Here is an 18,353-nt window from a genome sequence, read left to right as displayed (position 1 = left end):
TTAAAAATATATGCTTATATATACACGTAATTTGACAATGTATATATATATGACCCTGTATATATATATATATACACACACACACACACACACACACACACATATATATATATGGTATAAATGAATATAGTACTAAGAAAATTTGGTATAGCCTCCAAATTTTTTGAATAAAGTACATTGTAATACTCAGCCATGATACATGGTTTCATGTATTATATATTCATGGTTAAAAATGTGGAGTGATATATTTCCATTGATATCTTTGGTATTATTTTGTTGTATATTATTGTGTAATATCATGTTATAATTATATGTTCCTCCCAGGGGTCTGAGAGGGACTGTGCCTGTTAACCACAAAATTAAACATGCCTAAGGACTAATTAATTGGGAGCAATAATACAATTAGTTCTAGGTAATTTGATGCCTGGTATCAAATAACCCTGATATTATGCACACATGGTGCATATTATGTAGTAGAAAAGGCTAGACATTTAATGAAAGTAACTTAAAACCTACCTTTGAAGGCTGAAAATATTGCTTTAAATGCTCTGTTCTATGGAAGTATCAACATTCACATAAATATAGTCCAAATTCAGACGTCCAAGATATATTAAAAGAGAGTATCATTAAATAATTTAGAGCTTAATATTTAAACTTTCTGAATGTTTAAAATAGTATTTTGTCTAATACACATCTTAAATGGGTTTGGAGCTACATTTGTTTAAAAAGCTACATAAATATTGAACACTGTCCTAAATTTAAAACAATTCATGTTAAGTTTAATGCTAGGTAAGAGATGACAGCCTTTGCTAAATTGTGGTTATTATATTATGAGTAGAGCCAATATGAAACACCCTGTTAAAATTTTCTCAAGAGCCTTTTATAGAATGCATCTGGAACTTTATATATCACTAAGCATTTTAGGATTTGTCTTCTTGGAAATTCACAGAACTAGAGTACCATGTGTCAGTTCAATTATATAGAATATTGGATTGTCATTTACTCTATTTTCAAAAGGCTGTGGCAGTTATTAGACTTGCACAGAATGATTAGTCTGTGGCACTAATAGGTTTTTAAAGTGACCAGAGAGGGATGATCCAGCTAAAGCTGGATGATTTTGTTTTATTCAGTATAGTGTGTATATAAAAGGTAGAACCTGTGGAGCTCTATAATGTGGGTAGTTTTAAAGAAATAGTAAAAATGAAATTTTTAAGTGAAGGTTCAGTGCATTGTTTATTTCTCAGTGAACATTTATTACCTGAAGGTTTTGGACATCTTATTTACATACGGTACAGTGCAAACTTTTAAAACCTCATGGTTGTTTTGCTCCTGTTTCTCTAGATAAGTTTAACTGAGGACAGGATTATGCCTCTCACAGCAGTTGGAATGCACTTAACCCAAGCAGTGAAAGCTGGCTGTCCACTTGATATGGAGCGAGCAGGCCTGACTCCAGAGGTTCAGAAGATTATTACTGATGTTATCCGAAACCCTCCCATCAACTCAGGTGATTGTTGACCCTAGTCTGCAGCCTTAATGACTTGAGTCATTGAACCCAGATGAAGTAAACAAGCCATCCACTAGTTATTTTCACTTTACCAACATTAACCCTTTATGCTACGATGGAAAACTTGCTTTTTTAATGCTTTTTATTGTTTTTGACATTCTTCCCATTATCAACTCAGAGGAAAGTCTGAATCTGAGAAATTCTTGTTTTCCTTTTCAGCTTTAGATTATGATTCACATCCCAAAACAGTGGGCTTTCATCCTTGTCTAATTTCTGTCTCACACCTTGAAGAAAAAATACATTTTTTTCCATATTCATTTCCCATAGCTCATTGACTTCTCAATTTTCCCTAAATTTTACAGATTTTCCTTGTGATAGGCCTCATGCACGGCATCTTTCTAACCAGTATAATCAGTGGTCTCAGTCGCCGTGGTGTTAAAGGGATGGTCCTAGGTCTCTGGGCTCCCTTGTAGAAAGAAGGGTTGTCACTTTGTTGCAGAACCTCAGCTGTGCTCATGAAGATTCAGCCCCTTTGCCTGCCCTGCAGGAATTTTTTAATTACCTACTTTTTACAGAATTGAAGATGAGGTACCTCAGAGGATTTTTTCCTTCATAAATGTACAAACTAGATGTGTTACAACTCAATAAATCTGATAAATATCTTCAAACTCTAAGGACAGAGCAGTAGGCATACAAAAAGCGTTATAAACTACAATACAAATACTTAAATTTTTATTAACTCAAATTCTTTCCCACTTGGGAACAACTAGGCATTTCCTCCCCAAAAATTTAGAAGTAAGGGAAATAAGATCACTCTCTGAAGGCACAATCAATACTATCCTAAATTGGTCAGAACAAAGATATTAAAAGACAGCATGGGGGCGCCTGGGTGGCTGAGTTCAACCAACTCTTGATTTTGGCTCAGGGTGTGATCTCAAGGTCCTGAGATCAAGCCCCACGGTTGGGCTTTCACCCTCAGCACAGAGTCTCCTTGAGATTCTTTCTCCCTCTCTTTTTGCCCCTCCCCCTGCTCATACTCTCTTTCTAAATAAATAAAATCTTTAAAATATATATATTAAAAAAAAGAGCATTAATTCTAGGCTTTAGGAAGACTTGACTGAGGTCTAAACAAAGAACACCTTCATCAGTTCCATTTGTCAACTGTAGAAGCAGTGGAAAAAAGAAAGAGGCAAGTCCTAGGCAATGGTCATCAAAATTATTCCCAGGGAACTAAAATTTTTCTTTTTTTCTTTTTTCTTAAAACGTTATTTATTCAAATTTCTTCCTTCCTTCCTTCCTTCCTTCCTTCCTTCCTTCCTTCCTTCCTTCCTTCCTTCCTTCCTTTTTCTTTCTTTCTTTCTTTCTTTCTTTCTTTCTTTCTTTCTTTCTTTCTTTCTTTCTTTCTTTTTTTTTCTTTCTTTTCTTTTCTTTTCTTTTTTTTCTTTTCTTTTCTTTTCTTTTCTTTTCTTTCTTTTCTTTTTTTTCTTTCTTTTGAATAATCTCTCTGCTCAATCTCTCTGTGGGGCTCAAATTTACAACTCAAGAGTCCCATGCTCTCCTAACTCAGCCAGCCAGGCGCCCACAAATTTTTTCTTTTTATTAACCATATTAAAATTGTACTGCTAATTATTTAAAAGAAAGAATATACAATTTCTAATCCTGACCAACTACTTCAAGTATCCTAAGGGCCTGTTGTTAAGTTACGCCAAGGTCTTATCTGAGGAAAACACTTCAACTAATTCTGCTTCTATATCACTTCCTCACTTCCTGGTTATAATTTGATTTCTAATATAGATCTGTCTACAGGGAAAGAATGCACTAGTCATGCTAACCTGGATACTTCTCTATGTGATAACTGTAAATTCATAATTGTAAATCAGTGAATTGATAGTTTATGAACATGGTTAAGGTACGTCTGTTAAACTTAAATTAGATTTCTAAATCTGAAAACCTTTAGGCCATCTGGACTGTGTTAAAACATCCAAAGTAACTTAGGTGTGAGTCCTCTTTACGTATGTGTAAATACAGAACTTAAAGTCTGTCTTTTGATGAGCTGTTGGATAGTAGGCAGTATTCTCTGAAAAAGTTGGGGAAGCTCCCCCTACCCCCCAACCATTGACAATTGTGTTTGCTATTGTTGGCTGCTTTCCTTAAATCCTGAAGATTGATGGATGTGTTAGCCTAGTCAGTAAGAGCAAAGGCTCTGGTAACAGCTGATTTATTTTGATATAGGCTGTACCATTTCCAAGTTCTATGACCTTGGGCAAATTGCCCAATCTCCCCCACGCTTCAGTTTCTTTATCTCTAAAACAGGACAGGATAATATTGCTTCTTAGAAAATTGTGAGAAATAATTGGATACTGAACAGAATGCTCTGGCACTGGTAAGTATTTTATAGATGGTGGTGGTGGCAGTGATGGTGATTATAATGTTGATGATGAGTGAAGAAGTAAGTGGTAAGATCTTAGTGCTTCTTAAAAATACCCTCTAGGGGTACTTGGGTGGCTCAGTTGATTAAGCACCTGCCTTCAGCTCAGGTCATGATCTCAGGGTCCTGGGATTGAGCCCTGCATCTCGGCTCCTTGCTCAGCAGGGAGCCTGCTTCTCCCTCCCCTCTGTCTGTTGCTCCCTCTCCCTCTGTCTGCCCGCTCCCTCTGCTTGTGATCTTTCTTTCTCTGTCAAATAAATAAAATGTTTAAATCTAAATATGATTACTTTTATACTCTACTCTTTTTAGTAGCTAATGAAGAAAATAGGAAATTAATAAATAAGTATACAAGAAGAGAGGTTTCAAAACAACTTTATAGAGCCTTAGAACTTTAATAATTCAGGCTTGTTATAAATATTTTTTTCCAAGAACTGAAGAATTCTTGGGAAAATATTCTTGAGTAACATAACATCGATGTTCTAATTTCAGTTCATTATTGGCAAGAGGAAATTATGGAGGAAAATATAAGGTTCTATTATTTAGTCAATTATTAACAATCTATTTTATTTGACCATGGTGAGGAATCCAAATGTTGCTAAGTTGCTTTCCAAATCATATAGTTGTAAAGTTATAGGATTTTAGATTTGAAAAGGAAATTGGAAATCATTAAATTTTCACTTTCCTAATCCTACCCTGTTTCAGAGATAGGAATTTGAGGCCAAGAGAGTTACAGATTCTGTTAATATCATGTGAAGATTAATGACTAAGCAAGTTTTTCTTTTAACTATACCACGTTAAAGTGTACTGCCAACTGTTTAAAGAAAGAAATATGCAAGTGCTTTCTTGACTTAAGATTTTATTTACTTATTTATTTAGAGAATGAAAGAGAGAGAATGAGAGAGAAAGTGTACAAACGAGCCAGGGGTAGGGGTGGGGGGTGGGGGGAGGCAGAGGATGAGAAAGAATTCCTAGCAGATTCCTAACTGAGGGGGAAGCCCAAGGCAGAGCTCAATCCCAGGACCCTGAGCTCATGATCTGAGCTGAAAATCAAGAGTTGGTCAGGCGCCCCAAAATATGCAGTTTCTAATCCTGATGTAGGATTTGGGTATATAAACCATTAATTGATGAGTAAAATATACTTAATTATATTCAGTTTAACATATTTTTATGTATAGTGCCTTTAATATTCTCTATCTATAGTCTTCCTACATTCTGAGTTCAGCAATTTTAATTTCTGATGTTAGACAACTTTTAAAATTAAGAAATATTGAAGTCAAACAATATATAAACATCAGTATAAAATTGCGCAGCCTTGATACAACAAATATCAGAGACAAGAGAAGCATCTGTAATCATTAGTGACTAAAACATTATTTAAAACATTTATCTTTACCATTATATACTGAAAATAGCAAATTAATTTTCATTTAGAGATAAGTACTAAGTTGAAAGAAGGGAGAACACTTTAAAAAATACTTATTAAATACTTAATTCATTTTTTCTGTCAATATACTGTATGTAGGTTGTTTATATAATATGAAAAATATATATTATTGTAGTTCTCTTCCAAAGCCAAAATTGAGAAAGTTAAGATTATAAGAACTATGAGCTCTAAATTTTATTTCTTTAGATTGTATATTTATAGTATGTAAGATTACATTTATTGATGTGAAATTTTAATTTTGAGTTCTTGTTTTTCCTTGATAAAATACTATTTGTTCTCCTATTTGAGAAAAATTGTTGAGTTACAAATTTATAATAAGAAATGAAGATATACTTAGTACATTAATGATTCAAATATGGCATTTTCATTTTCTTATTCAATTTTGACCATATCACATAATTTGGTGTTTTAATGAATAAATTTGATTTAAATTTTGCAAGATTCTGAAATGGGAATTTTTTGTTTTGTTATGGCATAATCTTATACCTAAAAATAGGTATTTGTGAATTGAGCAATCATATGTAATATTTTCATGCTGTCTTATTTGCTAAGTAGGTTTTGTCCTTATAATTTATTATTTAAAGGAATTCTATAACTTTTTAATCCTTTAGTTTATCCATGTTTATATAATTTTAAGCTTCTTTTATGGAGTTGAAATTCTAACTATGCTTAATGATAAATTAAGCAAGGCATTTAATGAGGTGTCTGGGTAATATTTTGAATACTTTCATTCTTCCATTTTTATGTGCATGTAACTAGAAAATTAAGGGTGGCTTCCAAGGGACCTGCCACAAAAATAGGATTTATATGATCTCTTTTAAAGCACTGAAGGAAAATAAATAAATAAATAAATAAAGCACTGAAGGAGTGCAGCCAGTCTTCATTATTCTCTAATAGAAATTTTCGGTGCTTACTTGACTGGAAAGTTAGGACAGGATAAGATACATCTTTAATGCTAGATGCCCCCTTTTTGCATATGTATATTGTAGGATGACTTTAAGATAAAAATATAGAGGGTACTTACAGAAATGTATAAGTGAATACATGGATTTTCTAATTATATCTAGAAATTATATTCAAATTATGTACAATAACTTTGTACATTTATTAAATTATTAACAGTGGTTTAAAGCCATAAGCAAATGTTACCTATCATAATTCCATGAAAAGAAGACATCCTAATTTTAGGAACAGATTGTTTCAATGGAATCAAATATTTCATTTTTCCTTTCAAAATAATTCATTGAACCCATGATGCTATAATAGCTCAAGATTATTGAACTATGTTTCCAAAAAATTGGCTTGTAAAATTTACATTTACAGTATAATGAAATCAAGGATATATAGTTTATTTATCCAGTGTCTAAATACCTATAGAAGAAAACGAATTTATTATAATATAGTTGTGTAGTTGCTAGAGTACAGGAAAATTTGTATGTTTTTTTCTAGAGCATTATCCAAAAAGAAATATGATATAAACCATATATGTAATTTTATTTTATCTTTAAATTAAAACAAATTTCTTAATTGAAATATAGTTGGCACACATGTTACAATTATTTTGAGATGTACAGCATAGAGATTCAAGAAGTCTACATGTTACCCAGAGTATGCAATTTAAAATTTTCTAGTAGCCACATTAAAAAAGTAAAAAAAAAAAAAAAAAAAAAAGGGTTGCCTGGGTGGCTCAGTTGGTTAAGTGTCCCACTCTTGGTTTCTGCACAGGTCATGATCTCAGGGTTCTAAGATTGAGCCCATGCTGGACTCCTTGCTTAGCTTGGAGTCTGCTTGAGATTGTCTCTCCCCCTCACCCTCTGCCTGTATCCCACTCATGTGCACGCATATGCATGCTCTCTCTCCTTAAATAATTAAAAAACTAAAAAACAAAGTAAAAATGTAAATTAAAAAAATGAAAATAAACAGATATGATTAATTCTAATGATATATTTAATTAACCCAGTATATTAAAACTGTTATTTCAACATAATCAGTGTAAAATTATTAATGAGATCTTTTGTGTATTTTTTTGTACTAAGCCTTTAAAATCAGGTATGTATTTTACACTTACAGCATATCTCAATTCTTATGCTAAATTTTAATTGAAAATATTTGATTGGTATTTAGCTTTTGTAAAATTTACAATTGAATAAAGTAAATGAAGATTTTCAGTGTGTTCCAAACACACTTAAAATTTTTTTCAATAACTGAATCAAGTATCAGGTTTTAAATTTAATTTTACATTAATTAGGATTACTTAAAATTGAGTTCCTTTGCCATACTAGCTACATTTCAGGTGCTCAGTACATGTGATTAGTGCTTATTGTATCAGATAGCACAATTATAGAGGCGCCTGGGTGGCTCAGTGGTGGAGGGCCTGCCTTTGGCTTAGGTCCTGATACCAGGGTCCTGGGATCGAGTTCCGCATCAGGTTCCCCACAGTGGGCCTGCTTCTCCCTCAGCCTATGTCCCTGCCTCTCTCTCTGTGTCTCTCCTGAATAAATAAATAAAATCTTAAAAAAAAAAAAGCACAATTATAGAGGAAATTTTGGCAATACCTGCCAAAACGTAAAATGTATTTAGTCAGAAATCCCACTTCTAAGAATCTAGAAATATCGCAAAATATGTGTAATATGTTCTTTGGAACATTTTGTTGTCAAAGAAAAATTGAAGACAAAAGAAAGGGAACTGTAAGTTTCGATAGACACATAAAAAAGAAGACACAATGAAGAAATTAATGAAGTAGTAAAATTAGCTAAATTTCTATGGTATTTGGCTGGTATAATGACTGAAGGACAAATAGAATTTTGGTTGGTTGATAGATAGGATAGTCATATTGCTAATTTTATTACATTTAGAGGTAATCTTTTCAAGATTTTGATTAGAATCAGTTTTGCATCTTAATACTTTAAAGTCACAAAAAGTAAAAGCTAAATAGTTAGATACCTCATGATCCTAGTTTCTATTAGCTGTGTAACCTTCTCTTGCTGGCATTTGTTTTTTTTAAAGATTTTATTTATTTGACAGCCCATGAGAGAGCACAGGCAAGGGAAGGGGCAAAGTGAGAAGCAGGCTTCTCGCTGAGATCTCAGGACCCTGGGATCATGACTGGAGCCAAAGACCGACACTTAATTTACTGAGCCACCCAGACACCTATTTTTGTTTTGTCTTGTTGTTTTGTTTTTAACTGCAAGGTCTTTTTTGAAATTCAGGAGTAGCAAGATAAGATCTTTGGAAGAAAGGAGAATATAAACCTAGAAAACTAGAATAATTGAAAGACCACCCTTTCAAGGTGGCATTTAAAAATACTTAGATTCTGATTATCAATTTGAATTGGGTGTCAGAAATGTTTGATACCAGTTTTATAATAGATTTTAAGCTGCTTAGTTTTATGATACTCTAGAGCATTCCAGATGAATGTGATGTTGGAAATGTTTGAAAATTAAGTAGTGGTCTGTAGGAGATTGCTAAATAATTTGTAAAAGGTGTGAAGATACACAGTCTGAATCAGTTATGTTAGTTACAAAAATTCAAAATTCCTTGACTGTGAAAATAAGAGGTTTCTTTCCCAGAAAACTCATTTAGACAATATGCATTTTAAATAATTGATATGTTTTGTTATATTATAATATCCATTGAAAGGATCTTTTAAAAATTAGCATCTTATTTACAAGTGTGATTAGCTTCTATTATAAGAATAAGTTCTATTCAGAAAATAATTGTAATAAATATTTAGGATTTGAAGCATAATTAGAAACAATAAAAAAAAAGCATAATTTAGAAACAATTCTATGAAGGGTGGTTTTTGGTTCTCAGGGCACCTCACAGAAAGCAGTTTGAAACATAATTTATGCCAAGTCAATGGCACTGACCTGACTTTAAGTCTTGGAGGCTAAGGCTGCAGGTGGTGCAGGGGTGGGGGGCTGGGGGGAATAATGCTTTACTTAATTTCTGTTTGTAGGGCTCTAGGCATTTGGAAGAGGGACATTTTCTTTGCACACCTTCCTTTCTACAAAATATTTCACTATTTCTAGTTCATAGGTTTACTAAAATGTTCTCTGTAATTTATTTTTAAATCATATTTTTTTCATCCTTTACAGATATAAATAAAATTAAACTAATTAGAAAGCTGGTTCCTGAAAACATTGACACGTACCTTATCCACATGGTAATTGAGATCCTGGAAAAAGACTCTGACAACAGACTGTTGTCAGACGGGCTTTCATGTGCTTCCAACAGAAAGAGATATTTCCCCAATTCTGAAGAGAACTGTTCAAGTTCTAAAAGAAGTAGGGAAGAAGTAGGCACTAATACCAAGGTATTAATTATTTGTAGAATTTTCATGCATTGTCTGTGGTTCAAGTTACATATTCTAATACTAAAATGCTGTAGTTTTTAAACTTATAAATTCTAATACAAGGTTACTTTTTAAAATCTGTGCTCTATTTCCTTTGTTTTTTCATAAACCTTATCAGAGAAGTGATTTTTTTTTTTTTTTTAAATAACAGTGAAAGGGAAATGTAGTCCATCTATTTAGCTTTTTGTGTGGAATGTCAACTTAAATTTTACCTCTAACACCTACTGATTAAATATATAGCCTGGGTATTCTTTTTCTTTCATAGACATAGTTAATATTGGCTTTGAGCATATGGCAGTTTATGTAGTTTATGAAAATGAAAACAAATTCTATTATAAATACCCCCCAAAACTAATTTGTCAAATTCTGTACTTCAGTTAGATTTGTGTATGGACATATCCTAGATAACCTAATGAAATTTGATTAATTAGAATTCCTTACATTATTTAGACAATTGAAGTAGCTGTGAGAAGGATATTAAAGAAAATATATGTCGAGTGAAAGTAGTGAATTTGTCTTCTATTCCCAGCCTTTTATTTCGGAAATCTGTATCAGGTGCCTAAAGCCTTGTTTTGTGTGTCTGTGGGGGGGTAACCAATTTTACCTGTCAGTAAAGGAAAAAATGAAACTTGTTATTTTTTCCTGATTATTGATGTACATTTATTTGAAATATTATTTTAATCACATTAGCATTTGGCTTTTCCCTTATTGAAATAACATCAGATGCCAAAAACAGAGTAGGGAGATTTGGGGGTAGAAGTCATGCTGAGCCTACCAGATTTAGCCCTTTTGCCTCCCCATTTAGAGGAACAAGGATATTGGGGCTAGGACGTAGATTAAGAGATTAGTGACCCAGCCAAAGTATTTTTCTTTTATCTGCCTCCCAAATATAGAAAGCTGCTCTGGAACCTGTAGAGTCTGTTGGAAGTTAGATTTCAGATTTTTCCTGTGAACATTCATCTTTTCTACTAACCTGGATTGTATCTCGTAGTCTGTTTCATTGGATGATTATGAGGCTTCTGATAAAGAATTATGTCAAAACAAATTCTTTCTTTTTTTTTTTAACAATTAGCTTTTTTTTTTTAATTTTTATTTATTTATGATAGTCACACAGAGAGAGAGAGAGAGAGAGGCAGAGACATAGGCAGAGGGAGAAGCAGGCTCCATGCACTGGGAGCCCAACGTGGGATTCGATCCCGGGTCTCCAGGATCACGCCCTGGGCCAAAGGCAGGCGCTAAACCGCTGCGCCACCCAGGGATCCCAAAACAAATTCTTTTTATTTGTTGATGCATTGTTAGTTTTATATCTGTTATGATTACTATTAAGATAGAAGCTCAATCATGTGTTTACTGAAGAAAGATTCTGTCTTGATATTGGTAGTTCTGATTCAAAATATCCAGGTACACAGTGGATTCTTTAAGTACATCTTTTTTTTTTAAATTTCTGCAAAGTCTTCCTAAATTTTACTTTTTAGTATTTGTCCCATTGCTTTGTATTTCTTCTTCAGGGACTTCTATTATTTCTGTGTTGGATCTTATTTGCCTAACTGCAATATTTGTCACTTTCCATGAATTCTTTCTAGTTCTTCATTTCTCTTTAATTTAAAAATTTCTTCTTCATCTTCTTTTTTCAGCTTTTGTTTCTTGGGCAGAAGCTATTATGTTGTTATGTTACATAGTTTAGTATTCACTTCTATGCAGTTTTTCTTTTGCTTCTAATTCTTAACTGAACTTTTCTCCTCCATTTTGAATTTTTCTGAATTTGATTTATGATGTTCTTTCATGTTTTGAATAATTTTCTAAATGCTTTTCAACTTATTTTGGGAGATTACAGTTTTACTCGTATCTTAGCAAGTCCTCTGATGTCACATTTGACCTTAATACTTTCCTGTAGTTCATTTTCATATGAAATTAGTTTTCCTGTGCTTTCAAAAGAAAGCATGGTTCAAGGTTATTTTTCCTAAATTTACAGAGCTCTCTCTTCTGTTATTTTGTGTAATTTTTCAAAATATGGGCACTAGGTTTATGAGATGCACTCCTCTTCCATTCTTCCTTTTGTCTCTGGTTTACTTGAACTGCTTGATTTGGTTTTGCCCCAGCAGTTCTCCCAGAAGGCAGCATTAGTTGGTCAGGAGCATTCACAGGAACCAGTCGGTTTAGCCACTGAAGACACCACTGTAGACTCCTATAGTCACTTACTATTGGATTGGGCAGGAGCCCTCCCATTTTCAGATGCTGTTTTCACATTAATCCACCATGGTTTCTGATGTCAACCTGTGGGCTACTTTAGGGTTCTGTTCTTACCTCACTGCTTGCCTCTGTTTTCTCAGTACGTGAGTAAGTACTGTACAGGTCTTATGCCTGTTGGTGGTTTGTCCTCACATGCTTATAGTTTGGATTTCTTTGGCATACATTTACACTTAGTTTCATTGTAAATGTAGATGATGAATTTTGGGTTTTGCTGTCAATTCTGTTTTAATGGTGGGCTTCAGAGAGATTTAAGAACTATGCTGCTGTTTTCACTATCTTTCCAGAACCCTCTCCCCCAAATCGCTTTTTTCCTCATTTTTAACTGCTTAAGAAAGAATGCATGTGATATTTCCTGCCCTCCCACTAAGTTTCATTATAAATTAAGATATGCAGTATTATTCAAAAACTGCTTTTGAGATCAGGAAAAAATGCCTTATGACTATTATTATAATTATTGTTAAATTCAGTACTTCAGAATAATTAGAATTTTCTTAAGCTTTGCTTTTTTAGGCATAGTTTTTGATTTGTGTTGTTTGCTAAGAAAATAGTGTGTGCTCTAACTATTTTGTATTCTATAATAATGTTAAAGGTTGATGGAAAACATCCTTACGATTTTTCATTGAAAGATGAAAGTCACAAAAATTCCCTAAGACTAACGTCTTGGAATCAACCAACCAGCGATTCAGAAACAGATTTATTTACAGATTCTCACCCACAGGTAAAATTAAAATAATAAAGTAGTTTTCATGATAAGTACATCCAACTTGGTAACAACTATGTTTAGATTTGTCTTAGTTTAGATGAAATTAAATGTGAATATAACATACATATTTCTCTTTTTGCTTACATGTGTATGTGCACATATTCTCAACAAATGAGTTAATGTTTTGTATTGTCAACTTAATGGTAATATTTATTAATAGAATTTGGGGTATCAAAAGGATATAAAAATTTTATCATGATTGCCTGGAAAATCTTTAAAGATTTATTTATTTGAGAGAGAGAGAAAGAACAAAGGGAGAGTGAGAGGGAGAAAGACTCCCTGCTGAGCAGAGAGCCTGATGGGGAGCTCCATCCCAGGACCCTGAGATCATGACCTGAGCTGAATAACTGACTGACTGATCCACCTAGGCACCCTGATTGCTGGGAATTTTCGTGGTCTGCTGATGGAGGAAGTAGTCACTGGAAGGTGGTATTTCTGTTAGGTGACTCAGTTCTCATAATTAAAGTCTCTCTAGATACTTGAGACTCAAAAGATACACTCAGTGTAAGTAAGCATTTTCCCTCTTTGTCAATGAAACAAGATCATTAGTATAATTGAATGGTAAATACTGAAGATCATGCTTCGTAGAAATATTATAGAAGATAAGACACTTAAAAAAAAAAAGAAGATAAGACACTTAAATGATAATAGCTACAAATTAATGAGTGCCAAGAATAAATCAGAATGTGTTTTGATATTTTGCATATATCCTCATTTGACCCTGCAGGTAATCCAGTGATGTGATGTACTGTTATTCTCATTTTCTGTGTGAAGAAACTGAGGCTGAAATAATATTCAAAAAGCCATACCTTTAGCAAATGACTCAGAACTCAAACCTAGTTCTGTCTTGTTTGGCAGTCTTGTGGTACTCAGCTACAAGACAGGGTTTTTTCCTCTGCTGTTTCCTGTTCAGATATCATGCTCTGTTTTGGTTTTTGGTTTTGTTATCATTTTAACTGATTTCCCTCAAATGTACCTAGGCATTCAGACTCTAATCACAAGCAACTATAGGCTACAATGGATTGTGATAATAGCTATTACGGGAAGGATAAATATTTCTGGACCAATTTTATCTCTGCCCAATTGCCTTTTGTCTGTACCATTATATATCCCTAGTATGTATTATTTTTGAGTCCAATATTGTGTCATACAGTGTATATAAATCTAATCTGTTCTCTTGGACTTCTCTGTGAAGAAATTTGCTATCCTTAGCCTGTTTTTTTTTTTTTTTTGGCTTTTGCTAAAGTGTGAGTAGCTCTTTCTTCATTGGATTTCTTTAATTAAACTGAAATAGCTAGTAGTTTTGTTTTTCTTTTTAACCTTTTCTAATTTTTTTTTTAAAGGTTTTATTCATTTATTCACAGAGAGAGGCAGAGACATAGGCAGTGGGAGAAGCAGGCTCCCTACTGGGAGCCTGTTTTGGGACTCCATCCCAAGACCCTGGGATCATGCTCTGAGCCAAAGGCAGACACTTAACCACTGAGCCACCCAGGCACCCTTTTTTCACCTTTTCTAAATATAAGGTTGTACAATTTTCTGCTTAAGATCTTTAATTTTTTTCCCCACTCTTAAATATTTTGAAACTATTTTTAAATGTAGAAAACATAATAAAACATAGCAAATAATTGATGAACAATATATAGAGTTTTCATTCTTGAGATTGAATAAATTATGCTTTTTACCTTAGCTAACAGACACAATATAACTTAGATGAGGTCACCTTATCATAAAGTCCTTCAGATAGTTCCAGTAACTAAATTAACTGCTGGATTCTAAGGTGTACTTGGTTAGAGTGATTTGTCTGTCATGTTAGTTTGAAGCTCTTATGATCAAACTGAGGTAACACTAATTAATACCATTTTAGGCTTATGGAAATTAACTCAAAATTCTGTTTATCTTTTTCAAGTGCAAATCATATAATACACAACCACTGCCTTTGGGTTCTTAAGGTTTTTTTTGTTATTGTCTTTTTTTTTTTTTTTCGGACTTTTAACTTAGGATCCTGAGGCTGTATTTGGTGCATATATCCCCTAAAATTGTGCAGAGTATTATACATTTTGAAATGGATCTCCAGTTTTTAGCAGATTCTGAAAACAGCCTTTGAGACAAAAACCAAAATTTTTTTCATTTATTCAGTGAATGCTTTTTGAGTACCTGTTATGTCCCAGCAACTCTGCAAGGTACTGGTAGTGTTTGAGCTACCTTGCTAGTCTGTTAGCTGTTGGAGACACAGAAGTTACATGCTTTCTCAAATGCCTAATAATGATTCTGTGTGTGTCTCTGTGTCTGTGTATGTGCGTGTGTGTGTGCCCAAGCAGATGCCTTCCTCAGAACATTAAATTACCCGTATTGGCACAAATCAAATACACATGAGACATAAATCTGAAATAATATCTAGTTCTTTCCTTCTCAAATGAGTGTGTACACCCAAGTGCCTAAGAACAGATTACAAGATGGCAGGGGATTGCCTAAAGAAATGATATAGCAGTTTTTTTTCTATTTATTTACCTTTTGATCCAGAAGTAAATTCTGTGGCTCTTAAAATTTAACTTTATTCAGCAAGGGAAGGATGGTAGGTGTATATTCAGTAACCTATGTTACTTTTACAGTTGATGTACATTTTCAACATTGCAAATATTTCTTTTTCTGTTTCTTTCCTATAGACTTCATCTATAACCTCCAAGAGAAAATTACCTAAGTGGTTTGCCAAAGACACTGAGACTTTAGCTGACACCAGCAGGAAATCAGCAGCCAAAGCACAAAAGAAAGGTCTTTTTAGTTAAACTGGCAGTTGCCAGAGGAATTGTGTACGTCTTACTGTACTATAAGATGGGAGCTGTGTTTCATTTCTGAAAATAGTGACGACCAGTGCTTCAGTTTACAAATTATTCTAATCTCAAAAGTAAAACTCACCTATTTGTTGAACAGCTGGCATCTTATAACAGCTTTGTACAGTTACTAAAGTTGAGTCTCTGAGAGCCTGAGTGAGTACATTATAGAATAGAATAATAAATTAGTCTCGTTTAAGATGGCTTTAAGAAACTGTGTTTCTGCTCTGTTTTCTAATCTCTTTATTTATTTCAACAGTAAGTTTGGAAAACTTAAGGGGTGCTGATTTGATATAAACAGCAGATTGGTAGTTGTATGATGATTATGTGTGTGATAGAAAATCTTCATATATTATCAGAATTCTTTCTTATAAATGAAGGAAGCATAGTTATTCTACAAATTGTCCTTACTATCTTTACAAGAAGCTCTTACACACATTGATAAATGGTAATAGTGGACCAGACCATTGGAAATGAAACCGTTTGGGTTCCATGCAAAGAGGGAAAAATAATATAATAAAGGAGACCAACTGCACTAGGCAACTATGCACTTTGTATTTTATATGCTATTTCTATTATTTTTCAAATAATAAATTCCTTCATACTGAATATTACAAAGATATAGATATATATATATATATATATATATATGTATTTCTTAAACATTTATTTACTTAGTTACCTTGAGCACTTTTAGTTTTTGAGGATGTTGGAATTTGATTCTAATACTTTTTGATGTAGCACATTCGACTTCACTATCCAACCTGTACTCTTATACTGAGTTTGGCAAACCATAGTTAATATAACTTTAACAAGTTCACCAAATGGCCTTTTGTAACTAAAAATAATTGTTAATAAAGAAGAAATATTATAGAAGAATTAGAAAATCTGGGGAGATGAAAAAAAAAATCACTGGTAGATAATCAATCAGTTAACCCCTTTCTTTGTGTGTCCTGCTAAACCTCTATAATCACTGCTTTTCTAAGTTTGATACATGAATAATACATTAATGTATTTTCTTTGTAAAACATTTAAAACACAAAAGTTCCCTGTAGTCCCATTTTCCTACATGTCATTACCAAACCATTTTCCAGAAGGCAGCTCCTATTAAATATGTGACTTATAGTTCTCTAGTCATTCCTTAATGCATTTACATGCCTTTGCATATATATCTATATACACATTCTTATTTTTTTAAGTGAATTAGATCTGCAACAAACTCTTTTCACTTAATAGGTCATGAAGAACTTTTCATGTCAGTATATATCAGGCTATCTTACTGTTTTTTGTAGCTACCTACCATTCTATATGGTGAATACTATATACAATTACTTTCCTATTGGTCATTTTTTTCTATTTTAGATTATTTCTAGAAGTAGGATTAGAGAGTCAAATTTATATTTCACTTGAATATATTAGGAACTTTTTTTTCTGTATCATTGTTTTCTCTAGAATCTTTTTCTTTGGCTTTTTATGGTACAGTGATTCTTAAAACTGTGATCTGCAGACTTTAAGGAGTTTTTGAGACTCTTTCAGGAGACTCTGTAAAGGCAAAACTATTTTCATGATACCAAGATGTTATTTGCCTTCTGTCCTATGTCATTTGCACCAAGGGTGCACAGCAGTTGTGAGCAAAACCACTGGTGGTACTTAAGTACAAATCAAGGCAATGACATCAAATTATTGCTTTTATTAATTCTCAGTCCTCAAACACTTTTCAATCTTCTATGTGTTGGAATGGCAAATATGTGTAAAATCACTTCTTTGTACCAAAATAGGATGGTTGTCTTCAGAAAAAGCACTTGTTTGTTTGAATTGTGAATTGAGTTAGTTCTTTTTCTATGGAATTTTTTACTGAAAAGAATGACTGATAGAAAACTATGACTAGTTATTCAGACTTGAGCATTTGGTGGACATTTTCTCAAAATTGAATGAAGCCATCCTATCACTTCAAGGAAAACTGATGAGTATTTGTTTCCAATGATAAAATTTGAGATTTCTGGCAGAATTTATAGTTTTGGAAATCTTGTGTCTGGTATCAGTTTAACAGCTTCCCATAACATAAAGACTTTCCTAATGAGATGTTATTCCTACAATTAACAAAAAAATTTTTTTGACATTTTATGGTAATTTTTGTCAACATTTAGAAGATCTGTACAACTCAATGAACTATTTTTGGATGACTAATACATGATCTTATAAAATCATGCATGGGTAAAAAATTCATTCAAACCACACAGTGGTCCAGTGGATTTTAATGTAGCAGAATATGAAAATATTCATTCATATGTGGTTTCAGATTACACACTGCAACCAGTCTTTAAAAAATTACAGGTGTCCACCTTTGGTATAGTTCCAAAGAAAAGTGTCTACAATTTTCTAGAAAAGCTATTAAAATACTCCTCCCTTTTCCAGCTACATACCTGTTTATGGCCACATTTTCTTCATATACATCAACCAAAGGAATGCATATTGAATGTATAAGTAGATTGAATGTAGAAGCAGATCTGAGAATCCAGCCACTTCTGTTAAGCCAGACATTGCCATTCTTCTCACTGTTTTGTGGGGGATATTTTATAAAATGTGTTTATATTATCATGTAATGGATTTACTACTGCTTTTTAAATCAAAATTAATAAACATTTCTTAAACATTTATCAGGTTTAATTTCTAAAATGGTAAATATTGATAGATGCAATCCACATCAACAAAAGCTCTTTTTGGTCCTCAATAATCTTTAAGAATACAAAGGAGTTTTGAGACATAGGAGACTGAGAACTGC

The 18,353-nt window shown here is 33.0% G+C and overlaps 1 protein-coding gene across 5 annotated transcripts in view; it reads left to right on the top strand.

The window, feature by feature from the left end:
* Positions 1-18,228, top strand: part of WRN (WRN RecQ like helicase) — a 140,344-nt gene extending 122,116 nt beyond the window's left edge. For all 5 annotated transcript variants that reach the window (XM_038560158.1, XM_038560157.1, XM_038560159.1 and 2 more), the window contains 4 exons: positions 1,342-1,504; positions 9,474-9,691; positions 12,570-12,698; positions 15,407-18,228. In XM_038560158.1, the coding sequence (XP_038416086.1) occupies positions 1,342-1,504; positions 9,474-9,691; positions 12,570-12,698; positions 15,407-15,526 (630 nt within the window). In that variant the 3' untranslated portion in view covers positions 15,527-18,228. The remainder of the gene's footprint in view (positions 1-1,341; positions 1,505-9,473; positions 9,692-12,569; positions 12,699-15,406) is intronic.
* The last annotated feature ends 125 nt before the right edge of the window (positions 18,229-18,353 follow it).

The sequence above is a fragment of the Canis lupus genome, chromosome 16 (genome assembly GCF_011100685.1).
Source record: "Canis lupus familiaris isolate Mischka breed German Shepherd chromosome 16, alternate assembly UU_Cfam_GSD_1.0, whole genome shotgun sequence".
NCBI classification, from domain to species: domain Eukaryota; kingdom Metazoa; phylum Chordata; class Mammalia; order Carnivora; family Canidae; genus Canis; species Canis lupus.
This window is presented reverse-complemented; position numbering and strand designations above follow the sequence as displayed.